Genomic DNA, 23,682 nt, shown 5'->3' with positions numbered 1-23,682 from the left:
GATGAAGTTGATATGTGAACCAATGTATGTATTTGGAGGTGTAAGCATATGTTGCTATGTGGTCAACAAACAACTAATCTCACCTCTGTTTGGATCCAAAGGAAAAAGGGAAAGTACATTAAAAAGAATTAATAATAATAATAATCATAAATAATTCAGAATTTAAAGAAAAAATACAATAGAGAAAATTCTCTAGAATTTTGTTATGAATGAAAGCATTAAAATCCTAAATAAATTAATACACTCGGACTAACAAAATTCTATTAATTTACTGACCGTGAGATTATCAATTTATCGAGTATAAATTTATCGAGATTTTATTGTGCAATAACTACACTTAGGGGTGGGCATTCGGGTCGGGTCGGGTTATTCGGGTTATTCGGGTCGGGTTATTCGGGTTTTTTGCAACAAAAAAATTACCCGAACCCGACCCGAGATAACCGGGTACCCGGCAACCGGGTACCCGGTTATTTCGGGTCGGGTTCGGGTTTTGCTATTTTCCTTTTTTTTTTTTTTTTTTTTTTTTTGAAAAATAAATAGTAACTAAATTTACTTAAGATATACATATATATACAGACATATATATATAGAAATATACATATACATATACTGATATACATATATATTATATATATTAATATATATATAGACATATACATATACTGATATACATATATATATTATATATATATATAGACATATACATATACATATACTGATATATATATATATATATATATATATATATATATATATATATATATATATACACAGACATATACATATATATACATACAAACATAGACATATATATATATACACAGTCTGTATTACAGACATATATATATATATATATATATATATATATATATATATATATATATATATATATATATATATATATATATATATATATATATATATATATATCTTTATATATATAAAAAAAAAAAAAAAAAAATTTTAAACCGGGTACCCGATCGGGTACCCGGGTAGAATTTCTACTACCCGGACCCGACCCGGTTTGGGATCACCGGGTACCCGAACCCGGGAAAAACCCGGTTACGTCAAAAATTACCCGATCCGGTCGGGTAATACCCGATCGGGTCGGGTTATACCCGAATAACCCGACCCGAATGCCCACCCCTAACTACACTGGCGGAACTTGATAGGGGCATGGGGGGCCGTTGAACCCCCAAGAATTTTTTATTTTTTTTAGATATTTGGATATTACTTTTGGTCCTCCCAAAGTTTTTGTAAATATTTATCTTGACCCATTAATTTTTTTGTTTTTTCTCCAAAATCTTATATAAATTATAGATAAATATATCATATTTAATATAAAATATAAAATATGATGGTTAAAACTTGTATTATTTTAAATAAAATTTAGGCCAAATCTCATTCTTAGTCCCTCATGTCTAGGTTTTATTCCACTATAGTCCCTCATCTCTTAAATGCACCACTATAGTCCCCCATCTCTCAAACCCATCTCAGTGTCATCCTTTGTATTGACACTTCCGTTAAGTATTGACGGAAATTAACAACAATGAATGACATTTTCCACTAAAGAAGATCAATGTAGGCAAGTTACTTTTTATCCAAAAATAAATAAAATAAAAATAAAATTGGCAAATTACTATTATGGTTATTTGTCTGTTTATTCTTAATGGTAAAACAATTGAGAATAAAAAGAAAAAACTCACTGATCCACCAAAATTCATAATTTTCCTCCAATTCAAGTTAAAGAATTGGGTTTTCAAATTTTTTATTTTTATTTTTTTAAGATTTGAAAACAATTTCGAACCTCTTAATTTGTGTAGCAAAACTTGGATTTTTAAACTTGCTTATATTAAGTTTTTCCTGAACTTTGTTATCTTGTTTTTTAATTTCTTTTGATTTTTCAAGTAACATTATTTAGTTGATTTTTGTTTTTACATATTTTATATGAGAAAAGCTAAATATAAATTTTATATATTTGTATTAAATGCGTGCTAAATATTATAAAGGGTAAATTCGACTTTACCTCCTTGTACTTTGGCTGGATATCACTTTACCCCCTTGTACTCTCAATTGCATCGATTTGCCCCCTTATACTTTGGTTCAATATCACTTTACCCCCTTCTACTCTCAATTCATCGATTTGCCCCCTTGTACTTTGGCTCGATATCACTTTACCCCATTCTACTCTCAATTGCATCGATTTGCCCCCATGTACTTGAAAAATTGTCTCAATGTGGCCCTCACTGTTAGATTTCAGAAATTTGACCTTAACACCGTTTGATCAAAGTTTAAAAATTACAAAAAAGCCACCCCTCCCAGTTTAAATAATTTTTAATCAAATAAAATTAAAAAAAAAATGTGGCTGACGTCGTGGACTATGTTTTTTCGCTGTCTTGAATTTTTTATTATTTTTTTTTGTTTTTAATTTTTTTAATAATTATTTAAATTGGAGGGTGACCTTTTAGTAATTTTCAGACTTAAATATAATCAAACGGTGTTAAGGTTAAATGTCTGAAAACTAACGGCGAGGGCCACATTGAGACATTTTTCAAGTACAGGGGGGCAAATCGATGCAATTGAGAGTAGAAGGGGGTAAAGTGATATCGAGCCAAAGTACAAGGGGACAAATCGATGAATTGAGAGTAGAAGAGGGTAAAGTGATATCGAACCAAAGTACAATGGGGCAAATCGATGCAATTGAGAGTACAAGGGGGTAAAGTGATATCCAGCCAAAGTACAAGGGGGTAAAGTGAAATTTACCCTATTATAAATTAAGATGGAAGATTGAAGTTTATTTTCATTTTGTTTTGCTAAAATATATTTTGAGCCAAAGAAAGTAATATTTACTTTTTTTGGAAAGGAAAAAATAGAAATCAATTGCTTATATAATTACAATCAAAGTTCACCACAATTGAGTGTTTTGGAAATTTTCATTACACAATTATCTAGAAAAATATTGACTATATAGAGGGGTGTATTGAATTTAAAAGAAGGTTTTGCCAACAATGCATGGAGTTGAAAAAATGATGGTTTATCTTGCAGTGCAATGGAAAAGTAAAATATATTATACATATTATTAATTATTTATTGTGACTTTCCGTTAGTATTTGACGGAAGTATGAAACCAAGGACAACAATGATACACTCATAAAAGATGAGGGACTTTGACGGTACATTCGAGAGACGAGGGACTATAGTGGGATAAAACCTAGACATGAGGGACTAACAATGAGATTTGGCCTAAAATTTATGAATATTACTTATTTTTGAATTTTTTTTATCTAACGCCTTGAAAAATAGATGAGATCGTGCCATGGTCTCCGAAATATTAAGTGCAGTATATTATTAGAAAAATTTGAATTAATTTAGAATTTTTTGTGATGATTAAAATATGATATATATATATATATATATATATATATATATATATATATATATATATATATATATATATATATATATATATATATATATATATGATATTTTAATTAAAAATTAGTTATATAAACTTATTTTTTGCAATGTTTTGTGCACCTAAATTTTTTTTCGGGGCGCTGCCCTGAACCTAAAAAATTTAGTTAGCCCCCTTCATTTTAATTCTGATTCCGCCCCTCAATAACTATAAATATTGACAAACAGTAGCTGATGACTAATCCCAATTAAACTCCAAAATCCTTAAAAAGGCCAAACTTATATAATTTAATAAATTCGACTTTTTCTACTTGTATAAGATACGTGATAGAATTGATATGGAATTTATTTGATAATTATTGTACCAGTGATGAATTCTCTAATTATTGCAACCAATTATGAAGGGGTACTACTTCCGATCCAAAAGGTTTGATATTTGGAACAAGTTTTTTTATTTTGATTTCTAAAATTGTAGCTTCCAATTTTTTTTGGAAACGAAATTGGAACTAGTAAAAAAATATTTGGAATTTGAAAGTTTTTAGATAATTTCCGAAAATACCAACTCCGATGGGTTCCATGTGAGTCTCTCGTGATGAGAACCAACTTATTTAATTCTTTGTTTGTTTCTTTCTGTCTATTCTTGATAATTAAAGAGTTGTGCTATTTCCACCCTCAAATTTTCTCATTTCACCACCTTATTTTAAAAATATAAATAAATGGTATACAAAATATCATAAATACCCTTAATAATTTATATTTTTTATATCATCATTTTAAAATTAATCCACCACCGTCCCAATATTTTGCATCTTCTACATATTTCATCTCCCCCAAATACCTATAACAAAAAGTCTATGTACAGTGTATGAGAGATTTCCATGTCTTTGCGTTGCCTTCTTTCACTCGAAAATCAACATAAACAACTTATTTCATAATTTTATACTATCAAAATCTTTGTTCAAATATTTAGGCTTTTAAATATCACTGTAACTTTTTTACTTTTCATCTTTTTTCAGTAATTATAACTTATACCTGTAATTAATTTATGATTGAATTGCACTTTTAGGGTTGCTTACTTTTCTTATAACGATCTCTATTGCAGCCATAGAAGAATGCTTTAATAAGACTTAATTCTTCACTTTATCTATTAAAATTGGTTTATAGGATTGGGTTTTTTTTTTTTTTTCTTCTTCTGGATTGAAACATGATAATTTATTTGATAGATTATCGGTCTACCTAAAGTGAGTTTCTCGTAAAGGATTATTGGGTTGAAGAAATTTGTTTTTTATGCTCTAGGGTTTTAATAAAGCAGAAGAAGATGAAGATGGAGAGAGCCGAAGTGATGGTGGTGGATTAGAAATTATGTAAAATAAAAGAATATTAATTAAGGGCATTTAGGATATTTTATACATAATTATTTTAAATTTTTAAAATTGAGTGGTGAAATGAGATGATTTGGTGGTGGAAATATCACAACTCTAATTAAATCATAGTAACAATGAATATTGTAACATTTTTTCTAATTCATCACGCACAACAAGACGCTGATGCACCCCGTCACGTGACATGATATTTTTTTTTGGGTAATGGCAAATAGGCCCATGACAAGGGCACTTAATTAAAAAAGGGACATCCAACTTTTTTGTTTCTCAAATAAACCCACCCCATTCAAACTTATTTGCAAATAAGGAAAATCCCTTTATATATACCAAAATTACCCCCAATTCATTGAAACCCAATTCAACTCCAATTTCATGATTTACACCCCAATTTTGCCCAATTTCATCAATTAACCAATTTTAACCCTAATTTCAATTTTGACCCCAATTTTAACCCTAATTCTTATCAATTCCACCCATTATGCTCTAACTTCTTAAATATTACACATTGACCCCGGATTTAAACAAATATATCACATTAACCCCCAAAACTTTTTTTTTTTAGAAAATAAATTTTTTTTCTGAAATATTTTTTTCCGGCCAGATTCCGGCGTTGACCGCCGGAGACCGCCGGTCTCCGGCGTTGACTTTTTTTTTTTTTTTTTTTTTTTTTTTTTTTTGAATTTTCGTTTTCCCGAATTTTTTTCCGGCCGGTCAACGGCCGTTGACCGCCGGGTCTCCGGCGTTGACTTTTTTTTTTTTTTTTTTTTTTTTTAATAATTTTGTTTTTTCTTAAAAAAAATATTTTAATTAATTTTACTGTCTTGGCTGCTAAATTACTGTCTCCGGCAGCTATTTAACTGTCGGAGACTGAAATTTAACTGTTAATTGACTGTTTTTTTTTTCTTCAAAAATATTTTTAATTAATATTACTGTATTCGTTGCTAAATTACTGTCTCCAGCAGTTATTTAACTGTCGGAGACACTTATTTAACTGTTAATTGACTTTTTTATTCTTAAAAAAAATATTTTTAATTAATATTACTGTATTCGTTGCTAAATTACTGTCTCCAGCAGTTATTTAACTGTCGGAGACAGTAATTTAACTGTTAATTGACTTTTTTATTCTTAAAAAAAATATTTTTAATTAATATTACTGTATTCGTTGCTAAATTACTGTCTCCAGCAGTTATTTAACTGTCGGAGACAGTAATTTAACTGTTAATTGACTTTTTTATTCTTAAAAAAAATATTTTTAATTAATATTACTGTATTCGTTGCTAAATTACTGTCTCCAACAGTTATTTAACTGTCGGAGACAGTAATTTAACTGTTAATTGACTTTTCTTTTTTTTTTTTTAATTTTTTTCCTTACTAAAAAATTTGTTTTAATTAATATTACTGTCTTGGATGTTAAATTACTGTCTTCAACAGTAATTTAATTGTCTTAGACAATAATATTAATAATATTACTGTTCGAAAAAATAATATTCATAATATTACTGTCCCAAACAGTAATATTACTGTCTGAGACAGTAATTTAGTAGTCAAGACAGTAATATTAATTAAAATATTTTTTTTCTAAGAAAAAACAATTCAAAAAAAAAAAAAAAAAAAAAAAAAAAAAAAAAAGTCAACGCCGGAGACCAGCGGTCAACGGTGGTTGACCGACCGGAAAAAAAATTCAGGAAAAAAAAAAATTTCAAAAAAAAAAAAAAAAAAAAAAAAAAAAAAAAAAAGGTCAACGCCGGAGACCGGCGGTCTCCGGCGGTCAACGCCGGAATCTGGCCGGAAAAAAATATTTCAGAAAAAAAATTATTTTCTGAAAAAAAAAAAGTTTTGGGGGTAAATGTGATATATTTGTTTAAATCCGGGGTCAATGTGTAATATTAAGGAAGTTAGAGCATAATGGGTGGAATTGTTAAGAATTATATTATTGAGGGTATTTTAGACTAAAGACATGAGGATGGGCTTAATTGAGAGACTGTTTTTTTTGTGGACTAAAATGCATTTAAGTCCCATGTGATGGGCCTTTTTGCCATTTGCCCTTTTTTTTTTGAGTTAACTGCAAAAATCCCCTAAACTTTAGACTTTTTTGTGCTTTACCCGTAACCGGAAAAAAAGTTGCACGGGCATACCTGAACTTCACTTTTCTTAGCACCGGCATCCAAAATGTCTATTTTTGGCCAAAATTGACCGGAATTCAAATCACGTGCCTTACACGTGGGGGTAAATTGGTCATTTCCATTTTACACCCATTTTCTTCCTTTTCTTTTTAATAAATATAAATAAATTTTAAGAAGAAAAAAAAAAATCTTCTTCCTTCACCATCATCCCCAACCATTCTTCCCGTCACCACCAGCCGCCAGAGGTTTCAATGGTGGAAGGTTTATCCCATGCTACCGTGTCATATTTCCACCAAATTGGGTTCTTCCACCGCTGGAATTCGCCGTCGCCGCCATCCGTTGATGATTGCGGCAAAGAAAGAGCCACCAGCCGGCGGTCAAATTTTGAGACCGGAGCACCAGCGAAAAACTCCAATTTTTTTGCCTTGTGATGGTGAATGGGGAATGGATTGAAATTGGTTCGGTGGTGGTGGTGCGGCGGCGGATCAGAGGTTGTGGTGGCCGGTGGGTGGTGTCTGATTTGTGTGTGGAGGTGGGTCGAAGACGATGGGTGTGCACTGGTGCAGCAATATTCTTTTTTTTCTTTTTTTCTTTTTTCTTTTCTTCTTTCTTTCATTTTTCTTTTTAGTTTTTTCATTTTATTTATATTTATTAAAAAAAAAATGAAGAAAATGGGTATAAACGGAAAAGACTAATTTACCCAACTATATTCACGTGTGAGGCACGTGATTTGAATTCCGGTAAATTTTGGCTGCCGGTGCTAAGAAAAGTGAAGTTCAGGTGTGCTCGTGCAACTTTTTTCCGTTCAGGGGATATAGCACAAAAACGTCCAAAGTTTAGGGGATTTTTTGCGGTTAACCCTTTTTTTTTTATAAGTCACGTGACATGATATCAACTTGAGTACAAATTAAGATTTAGATCATATGTGCCCACGGGCATTTGGCACACTAAATCATGAAAAAATTAATTTTATAGTGTTACTTGTCACATGGTTATTTTTCTTTCATTAAAAAATTTATCCCTAAATATATAATAAAATTAAAAAAAAGTTAAAAAAAATTAAAAAAATAATAAAAAAAAAAAACCAAAAGGTAATACCTTAAACAATGGAACCTTTCGTAGTATACACAGACAAACTAGTACAAAAGAGTAATAAATAACTCTAGGCAAACATAATTGAACAATATATTACATTATTCAATTTTCTGCATTTCCAATTTTATTGATTAAAAGCTATACTTAAAAAATGCAATGCTATATAATAGAGTGAAATTAAAAGTAGCAATCATTAACGTGGAAGCCACAGTTTCAACACTTCTGCCAATCAAAAATTACAAATCTCCGACATGAAACATTCAAGAAACAAATTCTAACTAACATTTTCCCTATTCCTCTGTCCCTTCATTGCAAGATCAAGTCCGAGTCAGAGGAACCGGTTGATCACTTCTCGTTCGAGCGAAGAATTTCGAATCCTTCAAAAAATCCCGTCGTTCTCAAGCTGCAGCAGCCGCTTTACAAACCGGTAGGTCACTTTCAACATACGGCGCAATCCTCAAGACCGGATTCCTCTCGAAGAAATTTACGGGCTTTAGGTCGAAACCGGCCGAGACCGTTGGCATGATTGGGTAATCCTCTTGGCACGGTACGTGATGGAATCCCAATGTGTACCACAACACGATATCCTTGTTCTCGATCGATCGATCCCTACACAAATTTAAAATATAATTAGCACCACTAAAAAATATGTATCAATACAAAAAAAAGTTGTCCGGGGTGTTTTTCGGTTTTTACCTATCGGACCAAACTTGAAGAGTGTCTTCACCGTGGCTTTGGTAGGCGAACAATCCTCCGGACCATTTCTCCGATTTGTTGTATTGTGTCACCCATATTTGGTTGTTGGTGAACGCGCTTCTCTTCTGAGGGGGGTCCGCGGGGTCGAGCAAGCTAGCGGCCGTTCCTGCGGGGACCACCTTGTACCCGACGGGGTTGCCCACTTTTGTGTGCTTGTTAGGGTTGACGACGTGGAATTCCGACGGGTCGCTCAACTTCAACTTGATTTGGGCCTCCTTCTCGGTCTTCGCCACGGTTTTGTTGACTTTCATGTAGCTCATTCTTGGGGATTTTCCTTTGGTGTACTCCCTTTGGAGGTGCACGTTTACGAAGGAGTTGTCGGAACCGTCGATATCCATGTCGAGGTAGAAATTGACGTAGTGATCGTGGACTACTCCGATTATGTTGTCGGATAAGAGGGTCCCGTACAACTCTTCGTCTGCGTTCACTTGGTTCATGTTGACGTAAGAAGTCCCCTTCACTATCACTATCCCGGTAAGCGATACCTAATGAGTGTATTGTTACATCAGAAATAATATTCGAAAAATAACAAATTTCTGTATAAAACGGAACAACGGCAGCTATTGTCACAAAATTGGAATATTGGAACTTGGAAAATACTAACCTTGATATGAATTAGTCCATCGGCATGGAACTCCCAATCCATAACATAGTCGTAATTCGCAAGCGACGCAACATATCTCGCAACGAGTGTAACCTTCGGCCTTGCCTCCCGAATCTACAACACAAACGAAAAAAATAAAAAGTTAATGTAACAAAATCATCGAAACATATTTATAAAAAAAAAAGTTAGTTTAGTTTTTTTTTTTTTTATACCAATTTTCCGGTAATTGGGCTCTCAGTGTGTCGCCACGCGGCGTCACCCGAATAGCGCTCGAAAATGCAAACCATATTCTCCCTAACATACGGTGTACCGTCAGAAGCCGCGAAAACCGCGTCCATATATTCCGCATTTCTCGGACAATCATTGAGCGGGTCGAGGGCCAAAGCCTGAAGCCCGAACCCGTATTCACCGGCATCCATGTAAGTCTTGAAGTACCAAGCTTCTTCGGGATCCATATACGGTACAAATAGCTCCGACGCGAACCCTTGGTACATAATATCCCTCAACACTCCGGTATCCGGGTCCCGCATCTTGGCCTCAGAAATCATGACTCCTGATCTCGGGTCGGGCCTAAGGTGAAATTCCCAATTTGCCCATTTCACCAAATGATCGTTTTCGATCACGAAGTTCGGCCCGTTCGGCTGCTCCATGGATATCGGGCTCGCGAGCTTGATGGTTGCCGAGTTCTCGGCGTTTAGTCGGTAGTCCGAACCGGCGGCTTTAGGGATCGGAATGTGCTTGCCCTTGTCGACGATTTCGACGACTTCCATTGCGTCCAAATCGGTGACGATGATTATTCCTTCGATTGGCCTCATGTAGAAATTTGCAGTGTCCTTTGTTGTGAAGCATTCTAATTTCACCAATCTTCTTCCATCCTCGTTCTTGCCTAATATATAGTTACATAAATTGCAACAAGATACATAATTAAGTATTTGATGATTATTGTTCAAATAAAAATAAAAACAATTCTGTATACTATTAATTAGTCCTAAATTAGATAGTGTCAATTCACAATTAATTGAAGGCCACAAGTCAAATTAGTGTACTTGAATACCCAATTGTCAACAAATTAGAGCATATATTTTAGTATAATAAGGTACGAAAAATCGAACTGCTTGAGCTCGATTAAAACTCGTTCGAGCTCGATTCAAACAAAACCAGAAACACAACTTTGAAAACTCGATAAAAATTTAAATAAAAAAATTGAAAAAGATAAAGTTATCTCTAGCCGAACAAGACAAAAACCACCCATTGGGATGGCCCAAAAGTCAAAATTGGAGTGGCCACAAAACATAATTTTAATTTAAAAAATAAATAAATAATTGAAAAAAAAAAGAAATTAATTTAAAATTCCAAAAAATAATTGCAATAATTGAGATTATTACCAAACCAGCCGGGGGAGAAGGGCAAGCAGGCAACCTCGTTCAGATCAACGCCTCTCTCGACGATCGTACGGTTGAAATGGGCGTTCGTGAACGGCACGCTCATCACGTTCTGCATATCCTCGAGCGTGACAAGAGGGAAGCCGGAGATTCCGCTGGTGTCGTGCTCCACCACGTCGCCGCTCTCGACGTCCACCGTCAGCAGGTAGTTCGTCCCGGCGGAGCGTGCCATGACGGACGCCTTCCTGGTGGGGAGCGCGTCGCCCTTCGCCCACGCGCGGACCACGCTCTTGTCGGGGTCCTCGAGCACCAGCGAGTGGACGGAGTAGACGGAGCCATCGAACTTGGATTTGATGACCTTCTGAACCTTGTTCATCTCCGACACGGTGAGCGGGTCCAGCGGGTGGTGGGGGACGTCCTCCGTGTGGTTGTTGCGGAGGAGTGGGGCGGCGGCGGTGGTGGTGGTGGTGGTGGGGGGGCGGAGGATGCGGTTCTTGGAGGAGCTGCACCAGGCGGAGTTGGTGGCGCACATTAGCATGTCGGACTTGTCGGAGATTTCGGTGGGGAAGTTGAAGACGGTGAAGAGCGTGACCAACACGACGCTGAAGATGAGGAAAAAACACAGTCGGATGTTCTTTCCCTCCATTGTGTGTGTGTTTGTGTGTGTGTTTTGTGTGTGTGTTTAGTGTGTGTGTATATATAGAAGTAGTGGTCGTTGCAAATGAGTAGGTGAAAGAGTTGTTTAGTTGTAAGAAGGAAATCTGGAGTGCCCGCACATTGGAAAATCTTTTACTTGTAATAATTTAATCATATATTTTTGGTTAAATTACAAAAAAGCCCCTTAACATATGCTAAATTACAAAAAACGCCATCATCTATCCGTAATTACCAATTTTCCCTTTACGTTTGTTTCTATCTTATACCGACACCCTTATGGTGGTATTTTTCATGGAATTTTTTTGATTACTTAGACTATTTTCCAAAAATGCCGATTTCATTCATACAGAAGTGACATTTCTTTATGCTACTTTTTAAAGACAAAAATTACCCTCACGAGGCCTTTACACATAATATTTATTCTTCTTAAATATAACAATTTCACATATTTTTAGTATCACCTACGGGTGTGAACGAGCCCAGCTCGCCTATTTTGGAAGGTTCGAGCTCAAGTCCAAGCTCATTTTGTTTTTTTTAATACATTTTAATTATTATTTTATTATTATTAAAAATTAATTAAAAAAATTACAGATAGCAATAAATTATAATTATTTATATTTTTTAATATGTATATTTTAATTTTATTTATTTCTATTATATTTTATATTATTATACATTATTTAAATAAACTATAATATATAAAAAAATATAATAAATTAAATAAGGCTCGCGAGCAGGCTCGTGAGCTCATGAACAACTAAAAACTGGCTCGAGCTCGACTCGTCAGAAAACCCAAGCTCGAAAAACTCGAGTCTGAGTTCAAGCTTTTTTCGAGCCGGCTCATCGAGCTCATGTGTCGGCTCGACTCGTTTACCACCCCTAGTATTACCATTAGCCCAGAGTAATTTGTCTTCAAAAAGTAACATAAAGAAAATGCCACTTCGGTAGGAATAAGATCGGTATTTTTTGGGAAATATTCCCTGAAAAAAAAACCTAAAAAAATAACACCACAGGGGGTCGGTGTAAGATGAAAACAATCATTAGGGTGATTTTGGTAATTACGACTAGATTGAGGTGTTTTTTGTAATTTAACTTAAGTTCAGGGGTTTTTCATAATTTACCCTATATTTTTTATTTTATTTTTTAATTTATTATAATAATATATTATGTAGATATGAGCGGGGGTAGGTGAGTGGGTAGTAATCAAGCTCGTGCATACAGATGGGGATGAACATTGGTGTTTGGACATTAGTGAATGCTGTGGGGTAGTGGGTGTTACTAATTTTAGAATTTAAAAAAACAAAAAAATAAAAATATATATTATATTACATAGTTTATTTTCATATTTAATTTATATATAATTAGTAAATATAAGTGTTTATATATATAAGTAAAATATGCATGGATCTCATGCACATATATAATATGATGTAAATTAGGAGAAACCATTATTGAGATATTTCAGTCGTAATTGTTAGAGCATCTCCGAGAGTGCAATGCGCGTAAAGTTATATATTGCATTTTATGAACAATCAAGAGCAAAAAAATGAGCTACGAGCAGAAATATTCCAAAAAACTAAATACGAAAATTTTAAAAATTGATGAATATTGCTTTGAATTACGTAAATGAATTGAACTATGAGTCTATGATTCTAGTGTGTCCACCAATGCTATAAGGTGTAGTAAATTAGTTAAAAATCTTATTATTTATTCATGTAATATTATATTAAATGCAATTAATTGTATTTTTTTGACAAATGGGGATGAAAAATGTAGTAGGAGGGCCCGGCCCTCCACGGCTCCACCCGCCAACAATTTTGGCTAACAATTACAAATTCCTTGTATGATTAATGCTTATTTAGTAATAAATTGGATTAAGTAAGATTTGATTAATATTCTATCGATTAACTAATTATTTAGTTAGTAATATGTTTGATTCTTTAGATTAAATTTGTTATATTGTGACATTAAATATGAAATTAAAAGTTCTTTTTAATTAACAAAATTAATATATTGTCTCAAGGATAAAATTATTCTTTTTTCCTATACAATTAATCGCGGACGAAGAAGGCCACTAATTTAACCAAATACAGTAGTATTTAATTACGTGTTTTAACTATAAGAACAGCCTTAACTAAACAGGAATCTTATCAACCAAACATCTTACACCCTTATTATTTAGTAAATAGAACTTAGTTGAATTAAGCAAACGAGGCTCGCTCGGCTACCTATATCGAATTATTTTGGAATATATGAGATTGGATTAACCCCAGACTGACTAATTAATTATTTAGCTATTAGCATGTTCGGTTTCTTTGATTAGATCTTCTATTAATTTTGTTAAATTCTGTTACTATATATGAATTGTCTACAAAACCACTTAATTTACAATAATAAGATATGATTTTAAGAATAAAATTATTCTTTTTTTTTTCTTTTAGTGCCCCTATTAAATTAATCTTATGACGAGGGGTGCTATGCTATTAATTTAATGAAATAATAGCAGATTTGAAAAAAATGTAAATCTTAATAACTGGCAATATTATAAATTATTTTGCCCAGTTCAATTGATTTTTATTTAAAATTCAACAAATTTTCTTATTTTTGAAGAAAGGATTATTATATTCGTTATTACTAGTATCATTTTCAAAAGAATAGTTTATTATTGTTACTATTATTATTATATTACTTATTAGAGGAGAAAGAATATATACGTATCTCAACTACCAGCTTAATGTTGAGAAAGCACGTGCATTTGCCGATTCTTGGTGTTGAAAAGTATATATAAATCTGGCCGAGGGCGGTTTGGGGATTTTGTAAGAAAATTCCAATTCAACATTTTTTTGACAAAATTATATTGTGTGGTAGTAAAATCTTTTATTTATACACGTGAATTAGGTGTTGTACTTTGTACCCATTCTATATTTAAAATTTTATGAGGGAAATTTCGGTTTTTATTGGGTTTTTTTTTTTCTTTTTTTCGGGATATAAGCTAAGAAATTAAATTGTTATTTTCTTCTATCTCCAACATAATTTTTTACTGGAAAAAAATAAAACATTACACCGAATTACTAAAAAAACTATATTTTCTTATTAAAAAAAATTTGTAACTAAGTTATTCGATTGAGTGATCTTTTGTTGTATTTGCTGAAAATATTTGGTAGTAATCTTTAATTTGGAAGAAAATATGTTTCCAAATGACTTGATAATTACAGAATAGTTGGAGGATTTTTATTTTGCACTTTGCGGTTTTGAAAGGATTGATGAATATACAAATTTTGATTTAACATATTCTTAAAAAATACCACTAAAATATAAAATTACAAACATTACATTTAAAAATTCATTTGGGGGTGTGGTGTGCATGATCTATTGTATTTTCAGGATGCAAAGTGCTATTAATTATTTTCGATGATGCAAAATGTCAAAAGACTATTTTTCAAGGTGATGAAGCTCGATACTTAATGATATTTACTCCTTAGGTGGTGTTTGCAAACGTTTCTTCAAAGTAATTATGAGTGTTTTTAATGTTTAAGAAAAATTGATCTTGAACCAAAAAAAGCTCATCATCACTTTGGAAAAGTTTCAGCAAACACCGAATTCTAAAAAATTTGTAGTACCAAACAATCTTTCCCAATATAAATATTTTATCAGAAAATATAATAAAATTCAGGGGTATCAACTAATTATTTCCAATATTATTTTTTTCTACATATCAAATTTCTTTTATAACAATTTTTTTTTATACATATATCTTTTATCAAAAAATAAAATCAGTATGTAACATTTATATTATTAATATTACTTTTACGTGTTTAAAATTCATATTTAAATAATAAATAAACCAATTGTTCATTTCAGTAAGGGTGCAAATTTAGACCGGATGACCTATTTTAATAGGAAAATCGGATGTCATGGGATGATTGACACGTGAATAGTTTAAATAAAAATATAGTTAGGATTCTAATAATTGGAAAAAAAAAAAAAACCATCATAACCCGTAACCCCTATAACTCTAATTATAATCAGCGTGATTTATTAAGAATTAAGACTTAAGAGTGCCACATGTCAAAAAAATTAGTGAAATCCGATTTATATTAAATATCAGCTGATCCGCTCAGAATTTAATCACTTTCAGTAAATAATTGAACATAAACCAACGAGTTTGAAGTACATATTTTTCAGACATTAATTCAGGAGGGAACAAGCAAACATCAAGAACACAATTTTCATATTCTCTTTATCGCTTCATATATATATATATATATATATATATATATATATATATATATATAATTGAGCAAAAAAAATGTGCTTCATTCATTCAGAGATGATATGAATGGGTGCAAGTGCATTTCATCGTTCATCGGAACAACTCCAACCAACCAATCAGAGGCAAATGAAAGAAGCTGAGGTACATACGAATTCAGTTTGTTCGATGCCATTTTCTATGACAAATTTGGTACGGGCAATAAATGATGCAATTAGTTCTAATAAAATGTCAATGTTCAATTAGTTACGGCCCAATTACGTGGGCCCTCCTCGCCTCGAATTAGTCTAATTGATTCATTGTATTTATTTCCCTTCCCGAATCAATAAAAGGTTAATTTTATTTACTGATGTCGGAAACTTCGAAGATACTTGCCGCCAGACACCTTATAACTCATTTTGCAATTTCTGAAAAAGTAGAAATATTTTTAAATAACAAATTTTTAAATATTTTTGTTGCTTCTCTAACTATTTACATGATTTAATGTTCAATTGAAAATTGATGTTAATGGTAAAATTTATTTTGAATATGTTTGTATTAAAATATACATGTAAAAAAAATAAAAAATAAAAAAGCTTATATGCTAATAAAAACTTAAAAACATATTAGCAAAAGTTAAGAAAAAGGAAATTTGGGGGACAGGGCCCCTCCTAGCCCACTCCTAATTCCCAATAACTTAAACAGGCCCATTTTGATTATTTATAGGATTTTTGTTGGGCTTGGATTCAACTTAAATGGTTTTTGTAGTCGTGCAAATTGGAACGGAATCTATTTTCCCCGATTTCGATTCAGAGTTTTTTTTTATTTTATATTATTATGAAATAATAATTTTTGTTACTAATGGATCAAAATTGGAGTCAATATGATATACAATTTTGATTCATATAATTTTCGAAAGTAATTACGAAAATTCAATTTGTTCTCCCTAAAATTAAAGGGTTATCAAAATTGCAAATTATAATTCATTTTTATGTCAAAAAATAATTTGATATATCAATTTTCAACGATTTATATCGTGTTGCACCGATAAATACATCGGGTAGATTTTTATCATTCATATATACACAAATACATACATCAATTTCGGTGTGTGTAGATCAGAGATAAAAATATAACCAGTGTACCTTTCATCGGGTGTAGCGTACAAAAACAAAACTGAACCTAGAGGGTACACTAACAATAACCCATGTCAAAACCAAATTGAATAGCTAATAAAAGTAACATAAATATTCATATTCCTAAACAAATCCATTTATGTAGGGCTGTGCGTTGGTTGGTTTGGTTAAAAACCGGGCATAAAACCAACCCAACCCATCCAACCAACTTTGGCAAATATTGGAAACCGTTATCGACCCAACTTACATGGGTTGGGTGATGGTTGAAAACCAATTTAATGGGTTGGTTGGTGGTTTGGTTGATGGTTCATCCATCTAAATATTTTTTTAATTTTTTTTAATATTTTATTACTTGTTACAACGCTATATCTTTTATAAATTAAATGCGACTAGTTCAATAATATTCAAATAAAAGATTCAAAAAACATTACGGGCATATATATTGCAATTAAACATAAATGGTTCAACAAATAATAATCGTCCAAATATTTAGACTGTATATCTTAAAATTAAAATAGTTAAAATTAGATAATTAGGTTAGATTTATTGCTTTTAGGATTTTAGTCAATATTAAACAATTTAATAAATGTGATATAAAATAGAAATTTGAAATTAAAACTATTAAATATTTTAATGAAAATTAATAAATAATAAATTAATGAATAAAGTTGGTTGGCCGATATTAACCGACTAACCAACTTTTTAGCATATTAGAAACCATTATCGACCCAACTATACATGGGTTGGTTGACATTATCGACCCAACTTAAATGGGTCGGTTGATGGTTGATTAACCATCACAAATTGTGGGTCGAAAATGGGTTGGTTGATGGTTAAAACCGATCCATGCACAGCCCTACATTTATGTAATGATTATTCTTTAATTCAATTAAAAATATATTTGAATCTAATAATAATGCATGACAGTTAAATTGAAACTATAACATGCTTATTGGTCTGAATAAATTCTTTAATCATTTAATTAATAATTAGTAGCAACTAGCACCATATTTGCCTTTCTTATTCAACTCAAGGGCCAATATTATAAAAAAATAATAATTAATGCTGTAATTAATCTTAATAAGGCATTATTATCAATCTCAATCAAACCCTATGATTTGGTTATACAATTGGGAAGTGCCATAGTTAAGGGCGAAAGAAAGAGAAACACCTAAAATTCAAAAAAATCAATAAAAATAATAATTAATATAATGAAGTGATTATAATGAATTAATATTAATAAAATCCATAAGCTTTATAGATGCTTCATGAATATTGCATGGGACGGGTGTTACATAGTGCAAGGAATAATAATAATAATAATAATAATAATAATAATAATAATAATAATAATAATAATAATAATAATAATAATAATAATAAAATATTATGTTAATTTTGAAAGCAAGGAATTTATGCCTTCTAATGTGGATAAATTTTCATGATTTTTAAGTGTTGTTTGGCTAAAATTATTTTAAACAACTAATAAGCTCTTGAATCTGATAGGTTATTTAAAGAAATTATATGTTGTTAGGTTTTAATTTTAAAATTAATATCTAAAGTGTTTGAATAATGAGCTCATAAGCTATTTTTACTCATTAAAAATTTTAATAAAAATATGGAGCAAATGTATTTTCTTAAAACGATCATAATTTTTTTTCCCACAACTTATTTTTTGAATTTTTAAGATTTTGTTGATAAAAAGATCTACCAAATACTTTACAAAAGCTTATTGTACGACTAACTCTATCCATTGTGGATAAATACTATAATATTATTAATGAATTTTCTTTTGAGATTACTAAATTAGCCGCAAAGAAGATAAGTGCTACTACTGTATTACAAATAATCTCCCAAATCACAACAATTTTGCTTAGACCTGCCGTTGACCGCCTCTGTTGACTATGTGCACATTTTTATTTAAGAAAAAAATAAATACATAACGAAGATGGAAATTACAAGAAACCCATAGAATTGTTCGAAAATGGAAAATCCCAAAAGACAAATGGAATGTAAAGGAATGCAATTTTACGGTCAAACTACATGGTCAAACTATATAGTCAAAACAATTAACAACATAGAATTTGAAAAAGATAAATATTATTTTGAGATCTTCTATCAATCTTTTCTTTAATTATTGAAATCTAGCTATAAAATTACTATATTCTCAAGCAATTTCATATAGAAATGTGATCTTATACACAAAATTATATTCACTAGTCCTTTTTTGTCCTTAAGAAATTAATAAAATAATTTAACCCAAATATATAAAAAATGTAAAAAACAAAAAAAAACAAAAAAGAAAAGGAAAAGGAAAAGCAAACGGCCCCATTAAGAAGAAATCTTGAAATTCACTAAACCTTAATAAATAGTGTAAATTATTAAATTACGAAAAAAATCTATCACGTTTGGAAAATTACAATCATCCATCAACTATGAATTTTCTTACACGTCCATCTTTCTAGTGTTAAATTTAGTTGAATTTTCTAGATTATGTGGAATATTCTCCGGTTTGTACATGTTTTATTTTAAAACAAGATAATCATAAGATGTGTTTCTTAGCTTTTAAATATCAGGTCGTGGTGCATCAGAAACTGTAATTTTGCAAAAAAAGAGTACAAACTAGAGAACATTCTACGGAATCTAGAATATTATGTTGAATTCGACACCATAAAAGTGTACATGTAAGAAAATTCATAGTTGAGAAGCGATTGTAATTTACCAAACAAGACTGGTTTTTTTCGTAATTTAACTTTTCATAATTTACCCTAATAAATATAAAGTCAAAAAATAGGAGAAAAAATAAAAAAACCAAATATCGAGGCAAAAAAAAATATATAGGATTAATTTTTGGAATAAAGAAATGTCACTTTTTGCTTTCCCACAAGGCGCCAGCACACCACCACCGTTGCTTCCTATATAAAAACGCCAACCCCTCTCTCTCTCTTCTCTCTCTCTCTCTTCTTCCTTTCTCTCTCTTCCCCCAAAAATCAAAAAAAATCACACTCTGCAAATTTGCTCTCTGCAAACATAAAAGAAAAACAAAGGGGCGAAAGAATTTTGCAGAAGCATTTTTACACGGAGGAAAAAAATCAAGTCTTTGGATCGAACTTTCCGATGACGCAGCTGAAGCCGATACTCTCACACTTGGACCCGATCATCCCCTCCTCCACCGGAAAGTTCAAATCGCCGCCGCCGTACGCCTTCCACCGCCTCCGTTTCCACCCCCGGCTCACCCTCTGGTCCTTCCTCTTCCTCTTCTTCCTCCTCCTCTTCGTCATCTGCTCCCCTCCCGCCGCCTCCCCGGCCGGCAAGCGCCGCAGCCTCCAGACCACCGGCCACTCCCGCCTGCCCGCCAACTGGGAGGCCAAAGCCCGAAATTCGGCCCGGCCCGTCTCCAAATCGGGCCTCACCGTCCTCGTCACCGGCGCCGCGGGCTTCGTCGGGAGCCACGCCGCCCTCGCCCTCAAGAACCGCGGCGACGGCGTCGTGGGCCTCGACAACTTCAACAGCTACTACGAGACGGGCCTGAAGAAAGCCCGCAAAACCCTCCTCGACCGCCAGGGCGTCTACATCATCGACGCCGATATAAACGACGCTGTTCTGCTGAGCAAGCTGTTCGAGATCGTCCGGTTCAGCCACGTCATGCACCTCGCCGCGCAGGCCGGAGTCCGGTACGCAATGCAAAACCCTAGCTCCTACATCCACAGCAATGTCAACGGCTTCGTCACCTTACTCGAAGCCTGCAAGAACTCGAACCCTCAGCCCGCAATTGTATGGGCCTCGTCGAGCTCCGTTTACGGGCTCAATTCCAAAGTGCCCTTCTCCGAAAAGGACCGAACCGATCAGCCCGCCAGCCTGTACGCCGCCACGAAAAAAGCCGGCGAAGAAATCGCCCACAGTTACAATCACATATACGGGCTCTCGATAACCGGGCTCCGCTTCTTCACGGTTTACGGGCCTTGGGGCCGGCCCGACATGGCCTACTATTTCTTCACTAAAGATATATTACGTGGCAAAGAAATCAAGATCTTCGAAGGGGCCGATCATGCCACTGTGGCTCGCGATTTCACCTACATCGACGACGTGGTGAAGGGTTGCTTGTCGGCTTTGGATACGGCGAAGAAGAGCACGGGGAGCGGCGGGAAGAAGGCGGGCCCGGCTCAATTGAGGGTTTACAATTTGGGAAATACCAGCCCTGTCCCCGTTTCGAAGCTCGTGAGTATATTGGAGAAGTTGTTGAAAGTTAAGGCGAAGAAGAAATTATTGCCGATGCCTCGGAATGGTGACGTCGTGTTCACACACGCGAACATTACTTTGGCGAGGAAGGAGCTCGGTTATAAGCCGACCACCGATTTGGAGACGGGGTTGAAGAAGTTTGTCAAGTGGTACATTAGTTACTACGGTTCGAAGAAGAAGAGCGCGTGGTGAAAAAAAAAACGAAAAAAAAAACGGTGAATTTTCTCAATTTTAGATGATGATATTTACATTTTATTTTATTTGTTTCGAAAAATTGGGTGGTTTTTGAAATGTTTTGCGTTGTTTTTTCTCGCTATTCTCCGTATAGTCGTTGCTTAACTATGAGAACTAGTGTAGCTCTGCATTTGGTTTAGATGATGATCTATGTGTTTTGTGGACAGAGTAAATAATTTCTATTAATTGAATTTACCACATTTCGTTCGTTTTTTGTTTTTTCGTCTTTGTAGGTAAAAGATTGTACATTGTTAATAATTAGTATAGATATGTGCTCATTTGTTGACACTTCTTGGGGTGTTAATAGACGAGCATTTCGCGCGAATGGTCCATTGAGAATATGGATTCTTGATTTATAGCTATTCGGTGTTCCATTGAGAATCTTTTGCATCCTTGTTTGTTAGGTAAAACCAACTTAATAATTCTTTTACCAATCGAAATATAGGGATTCTTGTTCTTGTTTTGTAGGCCGGCATTCGGATTGTTCATCGTAAATTTTTGTAAGTATGTTTATATGTATGTATATACACTCGAAAGTTGTAGTTTGTTGTATTATCGTCCAATCGGCCGATTCGGTGACCGTTTTATTTTAATCTTGTGATCCAATGGAACTTGTATTAGTGCAAAACAATGATATAGCTTTGCTCTTGTTTCATTTGGGGTATTGGAAGTATTATTATCAACTACTTCTAGGGTGTTTCTTAGTTAAAAGGGCAAATTACGGCAGCCTATAAGGTAAGGTCAAATTACGAAAAAACCCTTATGTTTAGGTAATTACAATCACCTCCTCAACTATGTATTGTCTTACAAGTTCGCCCTTACAGATTTTGTCAAATTTACCTACCGAATGAAGAGTTTTTTCATAAGACAATACATACTTGAGGGGAGGGGATAGATGTAATTACCCAGATAGGAGGGATTTTTTTCGTAATTTGACCTTATCTTAGGGGTTGGCTGTAATTTGCATAGTTAAAATGATGCACATTTGTACTAATCATAAATTGCATTTTAACACACGTTGTTATTCCTAGGTGAAATTCTTGGATGAATGTGACATGTTTTTTTCATGTGCTAAATGCTAATTATTATTTATTTATTTATTGGACTATATATTTATGTGCTATTTGTGTTGTTCTTTTACATTATCTGTATTTTAATTTAGGATTTGGATAAATTAATTTTTTATTGTAAAACATTAAATAGTTTTGACTTGTTCAAAATTTGAAGTTTGAACATTCAAAACCTGGAAATATTTAATGCGTAAGCCTAAATCTGAGGCTAGGGTCTATATTGGAATTTCAATTAAGATGGGTTGAACAAAGTGAAATTGGTAACGTTGACTGAATTTGATATGAATGAGAAGAAGTCGTTGAAAATTGAGATATATGTTTAATTTTATTTTGAGAAAAGGAGTGTTTAAATTTTAAAATGTTTTGTGAAACTGAAAACAAATCCAAATATTCATTTAGATAGAATTTTGGAATTCCCTTTTTAGGTTAGACAACTAATATCAATTTCATTCAAAAAGTACGAAAATTTGGATTTTTGAAAATTGTAATGAACAATCCCGTTCAAAATCAAAATCAAAATCGGAGAAATTTGAAAATTTTCAATTTTAAGTCACTTACAATATATTATAACACATAGGATATTATAAATATATTTTAGAAAAATGGAATGGAAACAAAAAATGGACCGGAGATCGAAATGTAATTTGCATTTCAATTTTGTTAAAGAAAGTTGGAAATCGAATTTTCTAAATGAAAAGTATAATACAAATCGAAATTGACGGAATTAGAAAATTTCATTTCAGTTTCCATTTCCAACCCAAATTGAACCATTCTTTAAAACTTATATTATTATTATTATTATTATTATTTTTAACATTTGTTAACTATATAGTCTATATGTGCACGTCAAAGACCCGCACCGAGTGCGCCTATTGATGACCAATATCTTATTTTATTATATGACATATTACTAAATAAAATAATGAATTGTCACATTTGTGAGCTAAGATAAATAATAATTTGTATATGATATGATGTAACGCTTCCTGCTTTTGGTCGGGAGTCGAACACGAGCTCAATTTATGTATATCTTTGTCCTCGGATTGTGCTCTGCGCATCTAAGGGGTGAGAAAAAAAATCGAAAAATCGAATCGAAAATCGACAAACTAGACCATTATGAATCGAACCGATACACAAACCATAGGGTTGGTTTTTCTTTTTAGAAAAAAAAAAACCCGAAGTTTTGGTTCATGTATGGCTTCCAAGCATACAACTGAACGGCGTGAATTGAACTGAACTGATATCCTTAAGCAATAGTTTTCGTTTTGCACCATATATTACATGTAATAGAATGTTTATTTAAGTTTTTTCTTGCAATAAAATATCAAATTACCACACTTT

General features: G+C 32.8%; 2 protein-coding genes across 2 annotated transcripts; one reads left to right on the top strand and one right to left on the bottom strand.

The window, feature by feature from the left end:
- Positions 1-8,011: 8,011 nt before the first annotated feature.
- On the bottom strand, positions 8,012-11,614 carry LOC105965680 (amine oxidase [copper-containing] gamma 2). Its single transcript, XM_012990249.2, has 5 exons — positions 10,760-11,614; positions 9,587-10,260; positions 9,375-9,488; positions 8,711-9,255; positions 8,012-8,623 (listed from the first exon to the last, which is right to left on the bottom strand). Exons 1-5 carry the CDS (start codon positions 11,400-11,402, stop codon positions 8,413-8,415), a joined length of 2,187 nt encoding a protein of 728 aa, XP_012845703.2. The 5' UTR covers positions 11,403-11,614; the 3' UTR covers positions 8,012-8,412.
- Positions 11,615-19,688: 8,074 nt separating this feature from the next.
- On the top strand, positions 19,689-21,478 carry GAE5 (UDP-D-glucuronate 4-epimerase 5). Its single transcript, XM_012990262.2, has one exon. It carries the CDS (start codon positions 19,916-19,918, stop codon positions 21,227-21,229), a length of 1,314 nt encoding a protein of 437 aa, XP_012845716.2. The 5' UTR covers positions 19,689-19,915; the 3' UTR covers positions 21,230-21,478.
- The last annotated feature ends 2,204 nt before the right edge of the window (positions 21,479-23,682 follow it).

The sequence above is a fragment of the Erythranthe guttata genome, chromosome 1 (assembly GCF_056151865.1).
Source record: "Erythranthe guttata isolate IM_541 chromosome 1, IM_541, whole genome shotgun sequence".
Lineage (NCBI taxonomy): Eukaryota > Viridiplantae > Streptophyta > Magnoliopsida > Lamiales > Phrymaceae > Erythranthe > Erythranthe guttata.
The sequence above is the reverse complement of the archived record's forward strand: the minus strand, read 5'-3'. Positions and strand labels throughout refer to the sequence as shown.